The sequence below is a fragment of the Schistosoma haematobium genome, chromosome 7 (genome assembly GCF_000699445.3).
Source record: "Schistosoma haematobium chromosome 7, whole genome shotgun sequence".
NCBI lineage: Eukaryota > Metazoa > Platyhelminthes > Trematoda > Strigeidida > Schistosomatidae > Schistosoma > Schistosoma haematobium.
Window position 1 is genome coordinate 2914429 of NC_067202.1, and position 10734 is coordinate 2925162.

The 10734-nt window shown below is 35.8% G+C and overlaps 1 protein-coding gene across 2 annotated transcripts in view; it reads left to right on the top strand.

The window, feature by feature from the left end:
• Nucleotides 1-2598, top strand: part of NEDD4L_1 (neural precursor cell expressed, developmentally down-regulated) — a 56309-nt gene extending 53711 nt beyond the window's left edge. For both annotated transcript variants that reach the window (XM_051217802.1, XM_051217803.1), the window contains one exon: nucleotides 995-2598. Coding sequence is in view for 1 of the 2 variants with exons in the window: in XM_051217803.1 (XP_051064226.1) it covers nucleotides 995-1097 (103 nt within the window). In the remaining variant the exon portion in view is untranslated. The remainder of the gene's footprint in view (nucleotides 1-994) is intronic.
• Nucleotides 2599-10734: the final 8136 nt, after the last annotated feature.

Genomic DNA, 10734 nt, shown 5'->3' on the forward strand with positions numbered 1-10734 from the left:
AGTCGTCCTTTGGACACTCAGGTCACTAAGATAAACTCTAATCCTATTTTTTCAGACATCTCTAGAAGAGGAGCCCTTCCACGGTGTATGAGACCGGGAAGTGATAACCACCCGCATACCTCTAACAACACTCAAGATTGACTTTTTAAAAGGTCTCTTTTGTATAGTAGCGGTCAATTTGGTGATGCAATGTTTTCATTTTTGTCCCCCTTAGCTTTCTTATATCTTTGGTAGAACTATGACTAATCTTGATGCATGTAGTTCAAAGATCACAGATATTGTCGTTCTAAAGGGCGACCTCAACATGTAGGAAAATAGATCAATAAAGTAACAATAACAATTACAAGAAAAGATATTATCTGACATTGATCATGTGAATGACACGTCGGTATCAGGCACTAACTCCGCTAATCATATCTCTCCAACGAATGATTTCATTTTTCTGTGGACGTTCGTATTTTGATCAATATATCGGTCATAGAGCTTGGGACATAAGTGTTTGTTGACCCAGGCTATTAAATCATATGCGAATGAGATAAAATTAACAAAATGTGTAGCGAAATAATCTAATTAATGTAGCAACAATGATAATTTAAAAGATTGGACACAGAATATGATTCCATATGACAGAATGAAAGGGTATATGTGAAGGAGTTTTGGAACCCTTGCTTTAAGGGAGATGATAGAGAATGAATGCTGCATCTACACCATTGTGACCAATTCGGAATCATCTCGGTGAGCATCTCTGATCACTGACTTTGGTTATCGTATATTCCAGTTTCATTATATTGGCTTTCGATTGATGGCACTCATATAGTATCACTCAGTGTATCCTTTACACAAACGGTATAAGCGTTCGTCATGTGTTTGAATTTGTTCATTATTGACACATTTGAATAATTTGTAATGTTTTCATTACATTTTGTTTAACGTTGTTGTGCATATGTGTGTGTTTTCTCATCTCTTTTTCCCTCTTTTTCTTTCTATTCCACAGTTTTAATCGTTTAGACTTACCCGCCTATCCAACATTTGAAGAGTTACGTTGTAAATTAATTATTGCTATTGAAAATGCTGAAGGATTTGAAGGTGTCGATTGAATGATTATTCTTATCCCTCTACATATACTACTATTATTATTTAATAAATTTCATTTCTTTACTGGTATTTCTTTTGGTTATTGTAAATTCTACATAACATAATGCACATAATAAACCATGCAGCATTTCTACTTGGATAATGCTGTAATTCACAAACTTTCGAATACCTACGTTACATATATTTAGACATCTTTTTTTCGGGGGGTGGGAACTACCGCTTGGGCATCGACATGTGTATATATATATGTTTGTGTTCATGTCCCTCCCCCCCTCCAAGTCAAATAAAATACTCCCTATCACTAATGGTAACGAAATCATGAAAAACAAACTTTATTGTATTCACTATTCAACAAACAAAGTGAATAAGACAAAATATTCAACTCTTCTGAATATCATTGTTGTTTCTATACACACACAAAAAAATTATGTAATATAAGTAATTTCATAATTTATTTCAATGGGGTTTATTGTATTTTAAATCTTATTCACTTTAATGATATTTGGTTAATAATTAATTAATAGTTCTTTATTGTATGTGTGTGTGTGTGTGTATGTACACTTACTTACATCTGTTACCGGGGTTCTTCATCGAACTCCTATTCTGCATAAACTGATGTAAAATTGTTCTTTAATCTTTTCATTTTTTTCTTTCATTAAACCGATTGACCCTGTGTTGTTGTTGGTGGTGGGGGTGGTTCATGTTGTCATTGTATATTTCAATCGTACTCTTGTTATATATATATATATATATTTTTTTCTAGTTATTATATCACTTCAACATCCGCGATACCCTTTAATCATTTATTCCCCATACTGTTCTCTTCATGAGGATGAAGAGATATTAGATTATGTAAAATAATAATCAATGTATATTGTTGAGTTTATTTGTTCGCTTGTTTTTTCTCACAGTGAAAATCGAATAATCAATATCGCACTATAGTTATGTGTAGTTGTTTTCCAATATTTATTTCGCTTCCCCTCCTGTTTACTGTCCCGTTTGGTCTCCGCCCCTCCGTGGACAGAACATACCAATGCTTTTTCTTAAAATCTTCATTATTTACATTGTTTTGACTGAAGCAGACAAGATCATCTCTTTCTTATACATACACACATATATATTTAGGTAATTAAGGCAAACATTAGTAGTGTATGAATACTGAGCTAATGGATTATGTTGATTTTTGATTTGAGGCCACTAATTCCTTTTTATACATGTATACACTCATGTATATCACAAAGAGTATTATTGTTATTATTACTATTGTAATTACTATCGCTTATTAATCACCCTCTTGTCACCCTACTAACCTTATGAACATAAGTAATTCAGTTTGATTTGTTGAATAAACCGTATGATCACAATTCACGTTGTTTTTAATTTCTATGTTGTCGTTGTTGTTCAAGTTATACTCTATTAGTTCTTTGTTGTTGTTGTTGTTGTTGTTTGGAATAAACATAGAATTGGGAAAGAGAAGAAAAAAAAACAAAAGAAAGAACGAAAACCGGTCTCTTTTCTCTTAGAATTCATTTCACACTTCTTTCTCAAACAAATTGGTAATGAGTTGAATATCTGATGGATAACTAAAATGACCTTAAGAATGATTATCTACTTATTAGAATTATCATTTACTATGAAGAATTAAGATTAAGATTTACAGTTAGTTGAACAACAATAATTGGAATAGAGATTGAATCTTTTCCAACACAAACTGATATCAGTCTATCATGCTAAAATTTAAAATCTGCTCTCTTAAATTTGTTCGACTTGTTTATAAATTTATAATCTCACCGACCATTTATGAACAACTGAAAAAGAAATAGGGTAAAATGATGCGCGAACACATGTTATTGAATATTGATTAATTATAATGCCCTTGTACGACCGAAAGTGGGGAGAGTGAGTTCTCCCTGTTGAAATGCTCGCACATGGTCACGTGCATACAACCACTGCTAGGGAGGTCCTACTCACTGTCTTCTTGTGGTGAGGATGTTGTTTACGAAATCGACAGGATGAGAAGCGAATGTCCGATGCTTTAAGCGGTTTGGTGGATGAGGTGGGTCCGGCTAGGACAGTTGGAAAACCTTGATTCCAAACCAATGGTGCACATAGACTCCAGTATCCTAAGGAAACAAATGGTGTATGAACCAATTGTTGGTCACCGGCTACCATGAGACTGTATCTCCTGACATCGCTCCACTGCCTTATGGATTAGACCTTTAGGTCAAAGGCTCTGGGTGTGGCCTCCTCAGAAAATCACCTGCTTCGGTTTGGGCATCCGGGCAGTATCCCACTCACACAAATCGAATGATTTATTTGGCGCATCTCTATTTGGTGCCTCCTTGTACCAATGTTTATGTGTTTAAATAAATTAACTGGTTATAATAATATTTCAACGAAATATGATCTTGTTTTTTTACGTTCTTGGCGGTTGTTGGTTTGTTTTAGTTACTTTCTCCCTTTAAGGTTTATTCTCCCTGTTTTATTTTATGCTTGCATTCTATAAAGTAACCATTTTTGATGTGGGTTTGTTCTCTAATTATGTCGTTCAGAAGAAGGATGAGAGCTCCATGACCAAATCGTCCAGCTCAGAGAACAGAACTCCATGAAAATCATCTACTTGAGCAACAAATGGTCGCTCGCGCACGAGAACACCAAGTCTTGGGTTCGAATCCTGCGGGGCGGGATCATGGATGCGCACTGCTGAGGAGTCCCATACTAGGACGAAACATCCGTTCAGTACTTCCAGGTTTTCCATGGTAATCTAGCTTCAATTGGCTCATAAATTCAACTATTAAATTTTTTATTTATTTTAACATTTAATAGTTAGAATTTATGTATAAACACTAGAAAATTAGATGAGATTAAACTAGTTGACACTATATTTTGTGGTTCAACTAATTATGATCTGTTTTTCTCTTACTTTTCTTTCACATCTTTTCATACATAATCACATTCCACAGTTTTCTCTATCGTCATCATTTTTTTGCCAGTCCTAAAGCTAAATATACTTAATAAACAAAAGTGAAGTTTTCATCAATAAACTGTCTATGAATTGGAAAAGCATAATGAGCTAAAGACAGTCATTTTGTTGTAATTGGAGAATTTAAAATGATAACAGATGACCTACAAGTTAAGATATAAGCGTACAGTGAGTACGAGTATACTGGTCTGTTAGTCATAATCAACGTCGAGGCTGGGATACATGTTATTACGTCCTTGATCTGTCCACCTAGTAATATACAGAAGATAACTTGTCTCAATCTAGATTAAAGTCTTAACACGGTAGGCTGACTGGCTTAACCCTGAGGCTAGTATGCGTGAGTTCGAAGTGAAACTAACTGCTTGTGGTAGGCAGATGAAAACTACTCTACCATATGATTGGGCGACAAGCACGTGAGAGAGAGAAGACGAGTCAACTGAAACACCATATATATAAATTTGGTGCCTGCCTTTACCAATGGGTCCTAATCTCAAGAGGCGGGATCGTGGATGTGCACTGCTGAGGAGTCCCATACCAGGACAAAACGGTCGTCCAGTGCTTCCAGGTTTTCCATGGTGGTCTAGCTTTAATTGACTCATGAATTCAACTATTAGATTACTACTCGATATATCCCTAATTCTGACTCACATCAGTGCAAAAATATACATGGATAATATAGATCACTAACATGACTACAACGCAAAAACAATTAGAAAATTACAATTACGTTTAAAACTGGAAATTGCAGTAGAAAATAGAGTACAGAAGATAATGTTCAGTTTACAATAGCTTGGACCAGAAAAGGCTATTGCAGTGAATCAAACGAAAGCTTTTGTTTTGCAGAGTAAACTAGGAACAAAACTGAATGGTAGTGTTTTACAAGCTTTGAATTAAGTGAAATAACGTCCTCAAAAATAGCTCCCTTAGTTTGTCAAGGCTTTTGTTTCTCTGTTCACATCGCATGTATTGATCAGGAAGTACCGACTACCTTTGTCATTGTGATGACGCGATTGAGCTATGTTGCTTGGAATATTCGTTCTTTTACGTCCTATCATGTCAGCCAGGTCGTTTGCAATACGGTTAGACTGAAACTATTATGTTAAATTCTGAGTACGAAGTCGTACTGCTGGTTTTACTTGCATGTGACACCAGTAAGGTGTTTATCGCAGATAACTAACGTCTTCGGCGATTCCACGTTCTCCCTGAAAATGGTATATCTTATCTCGCCTCCTATATTTCCGTAGCTGATGGAAAGTTCTTTAAAGTACGAGGTTAACATACTTAAAACTACTGAAAAAGGACTTTTCATGTCCGGTTTCAAGAACTTGTTTCTTGGGCTTTGCAGCTACATTCTGAGAACACCTAAACTACTATGAATCTAGTTTGTTTTTCAAGTACTTCATGAAGAACTATTCATTCAAAATATGGTCAATGTAGTATGCTTTGATTACGACATACTATTCTCTGATCAATAATATTCAATGGTGATTGAAACCTAATTTAGTGACCGTGTATTTTCATTTTGCAGTTTTATTCTGAGTTGAGTTATCGCCATTTTCCAAGAGTCACTGCGGATATTTAAGACTACATTAGATCAACCCATTTTGGCGTATGTGTATCTTGAGAAAATATCTTCTGGATGTATATATATATTTTTTAAATTGTGACTAACAATAAAAACTTAACACCGAGAGTGGTGGGAGTCCGCACTCCCTCTCGAAATGCTCTCACATGACCACGTGCATACAACTACTGGAAAAGAAGTCCTACTCACTGCTTGCTCGTGGCGTTATTGTTGTTAATGAAATTGAGAGGACGAAATCCGAACCTTCGGCACTTTACCTGGATTGGTGCATACGGAGGATCCATCTAAAGGAGTTGGTGAACCCTGATTCCAAACCAATGGTGCACAAATGGCGTATGAACCTATTGTTGATCACTGACTACCATTATACTGCATCTCCTAACCTTGCTCCACTGCCTTATGGATTAGACATTTAGGTCGAATACTATGAGTGTCCCCCCCTAAGAAAACCACCTGGCTCAGTTTGGGCACCCAGACAGTATTTCAGCTCCCACACAAATCGAATGATTTACGTGGCGCATATCTATTTGGTGCCTTATTATACTTATGTTTAAGTGTTTAAATAATAATAACATCATTTAAAAATATTTTAGTATTTGAGATCATGAGTCACTTGAAGTTAGACAACCATAGAAAACCTGGAAGCAATGAACGGCTGTTTCGTCCTATTGTGGGGACTACTCAGTGGAAGTGCGCATCCATGATCCCGCCCCTAGTGAGATTCGAACCCGGGCCTATCAGACTTGTGCGTGAACTATTAACCTCTAAACCACTGAACTGGCCAGCATACAACAATGTTAATGTCTAACTTCAAGTAATCCACGAAATCGACCAACACATTCACCATTGTCATCAGTGAGTTACTATCTCACAACAGACCCGGTTGAACTCTACTGGTCACTGCTTCTCATTAGAACTCCAGAAAAGATACCTTTTAAATCAGAAGAGTTTTCCATAATGATCTATAGGCTTTATCAACTAAAATGTATTCACAATAAGGAAAATAATTATGAAATAATTTTATTTATTTATTGATACAAATGCATACGTGCACACACGTACGCACGTACGTACGTACGTACGAGTGCACGTATTTACAGACACACACACACACACACACACGTAATTTTCATCTTTCAAGTTTACCTATAACACTATAATTGAATATTGAAAACAAATAACCTTGGCCGCTTGGTTTCATAATCCTTTCATAAATGATACTAATAGTTTATTTATATTAACCAAAAGGAATCATATTCAGATCTATATACAAAGAGAGAAAGAGAGAGAGAGACACATATAATTGAACTATCAGCTGATTAGAACCTTTTTGAGCTAATCATTCCTTTTTTGATAACCTTTCATTATGTTGACATTAGAAAAAAAACTGAAGAAGAAGTTCAAATAAATAAAAAAAGTCAAGTGTTATTCATTCATATACATCAAGTCGAATAGTATTAGTGTTCCAATGGAGTTCAATTAGATTTGTTGTGAGATAGTAACTCATTGATGACAATGGTGCATATGTGTGATAACTTGTGACCGCCGATTAGAGGGCAATGACTTATTGATCAGACCAAGGACGCGTAAAACACGTGCAAGGAGCCTAGAGTCCTAATTGGTCCTGCTTCCTGCCTGGCCCAGTCAATCAAGTCCAGAACACCAATCTCAGCCTCTGTAATATGAATCTTTATATTTCAAACATACTGAGTTTATATTACCGATCAAACAGGCCACAACGTACCAATAAAATATGAAACAACATTTGTACAATAATTACCCAGATGTGGTTGTGAAGGAGGGAAGTAGTAATTAATATACTGGGTATAACTCAAGAATGGTAAAACGTATAATAATAGTTTATGGGTGAAAATAAAGCTTATAATAAGGGGGAATATGAATATGCATAGTTTAGTTACTTAATAATTATACAATAGAAATATACATTCAGTATTGATCCATCAATAGATTCCAAAAGTTACCATTCATTAATCTTGTCGGGACATAACACAATGTGTCACTCAGTTTTGTGGATTAGTTGAAGTTAGACATTATCACTGTTAGATGCCGGACAACTCAGTGGTTTAGAGATTAAGTGTATGCGCGCGAGACTGATAAGTCCTGGGCTTGAATCTCACGAGGCGGGGTCGTGAATGCACATTGCCACTGAAGAGTCCTACAATAGGACGAAACAGCCGTTCATTGCTTCCAGGTCTTCTATGGTGTTCAAACTTCAATTGATTCATGAATTCAACTATTGAAATCGGTAAGTATATATTATATTTGTTTCTTAACCATATCGACACATAGATACCATATATATAGACCTATCCCACTCCCACCCCTACTCACTTAAATGGAAATAAGAATGTATTGCACTTTTTATTTTGGTAATATTTGTAATGACAATAATAATATAATGATGATGAATTTGATTGATAATAGGAGAAAGTAATTGAGAGTAAGTAATTGACCTGAGTGATACTTTTAAATAAGAATAAGATGAAATTATAATTGAGAGTAAATTTTAGATGACTATTGATGAGCAACAACAACAACAGGAAATCCTGTTGACTATCTTCAACTATCATCTTATGTCAATATAGTACACTCAATGCTGAGGCATCTAGACTAATGACCATATTGTAATTTGATTCGATCTGTACTAAGAAGGATATGACATCATCAACAATTGATCAATCAATTGTAAATACGTGTCAGTCCTACAAGAGGTCAGTTGCGATCCGGATAGGTCAGTGGTAACATCTCTGATTGTGAAGCTGGGTCACACGTAATCGAATCTGTCAGACATCATCAGTTCCCTTAAGATTACAGGCACACCTTGCTGACGAGTTCCGAATAGCACGAAACATAGGTTCAGGGTATCCTGCTGATTAACTCCAACCACCATCATATCTCAAGATAGTGCACGCAATCTCGAGTCGCCTATATTATTGGCCACATTACAATTCGGTAGATAGGATTCGATCTGTGCTAAGAAGGACCTGACATACATGACATTGATCATCACCCAGTGATCAATCACTTGTAAATATGAACAATTATTAGTAATTATAATATATCAGAATGCGTTTTGTGGAGATTTTAGAAATTTCACTGGTTGAAATCATGAGTCAGTTGAAGCTAGGCCACCATGGAAAACCTGGACGGCCGTTTCGTCCTAGTACGGGACTCCTCAGCCGTGCGCATCCACGATCCCACCCCGGCGAGATTTGAACCCAGGACCTATCAATCTCGCGCCAGGCGCTCAATCAACTAGACCACTGAGCCGGCACTCAACGGTGTTAATGTCTAGGACGAAACGGCCGTCCAGTGGTTCCAGGTTTTCCATGGTGGTCTAGCTTCAATTGACTCATGATTTCAACCAGTGTAATCATGATATGGTTTAAATAAATTTTAATTGAATGATAAGTTTTAGATGGATACTTTCCAATCATAGTCGGTATTTACAATCAGTCGATTATCATTAATGTTGAATCTTACGTGCGTTTGGTTATAACTTGTGGCCTTATGTTTTATCAATATATAACGTAATGATACCGCCAATTAGAGAGCAGTGACTTATCGATCGGATCAAGGACGCATAAAACACGTACGAGCAGTCTAGAGTCCTTATCGGTCCTGCTTCTTGTCTAGCCCTGTCCGTTGAATCCAGAACACCAATCTCAACCTCTGTGATATGAATCATGTATTTCAAACGGACTGGGGTTATATATAAACCAAACAGACCGCATCGTACCATAAAACAGGGAACAACATTTGTACAAGATCTATCCAAAGGTGGCCATGAATATGAGAGACTGTAATGAATAGATTGGGCATAATTCAAGAATGGTAAATCGTACAATAATCATCTATGAGTCAAAATGAAGCTTATAATAAGAGGAATATGAATATGCATAGTTTAGTTACTTAATAATTATGTATAGTAACAGTCCAGAAATATATTCCAACAGTTAACATTCGTTATTCTCATCGGGATATAACAAATATCTACCAATCAAAGTTGACTTTGAGACTACAAATACAATTACGGTTGATTTTACGTCCTGCATAACTTCTTAAAACAGTTACTTCAAACGATTTGAATATCCCCTATCTAAACAAAGCAACAGAGGACTTCATGGATAGTCAATGTTATGGTAATTATGAATAAGAGAAATGAGTAACGTATGTTCCATCAGTGTCGTTTGTTGAGAAAGTCAAATTTGGATATCTATGATACGCATTAATGATGGAGTACATATACGTACACCTGGTACTGATTATTTTGAGATATTAGCAGCTTTACCTTTCTTTTCTCTGTAAGACGATGATTACAGATTATCGACACGAAACCCTACCTGACCTAGGTTTCGTAATATTTGGCACTCGTCAGTAAGATGTACCTGTAATCTTGAATGAATTGATGATCATTGCAGGATTCAACCGCGTGTTACCCAACTTCAAATTTTCAGATGTGTGCCACACAGCTATCCATAGCTTGATTGATCTCCTATAGAACTGAGATGCATTGACAGTTGATTGATCACTAGGTTATGACCAATGACTGACCCTTCTTCATTGTGATCGAATTCTATGAATGGAGCAATAATCTTATCTTTATTTTTACTGTATAATTAGTAGATAGTTGTACTGTTGATTTGCTATACTCCTTTCATTATAAACTTACAGTGAACCTACTAATCATTGTTATGCATTTTACTATCCCTTAATTATTATTAATTAATTATGTACAGTTTTTTCCGCTTTCTACCACTTACAATATGATTATGGGTAAAGTATATCTTCTTACATAGTGTGTTATGTAACCAGTTATTTCAAATTCATTCCTATACACGCTTTGAATCATGATCGAATTGAATACAATAGAGAATCAACCTGTTTCTTATCTTCATCTGATTGACTACTGAGTTAGAAGAAGCTCAAAGACTAATAAGCCTTAAGATCTTGGTTGTTGTTCATTGATTAGTGTTTTAATAGGCACTTACGTCACCAATCATACTGGGAATATCGGTAACCTAATCTATAACTGGGATTCTTGTTGGGC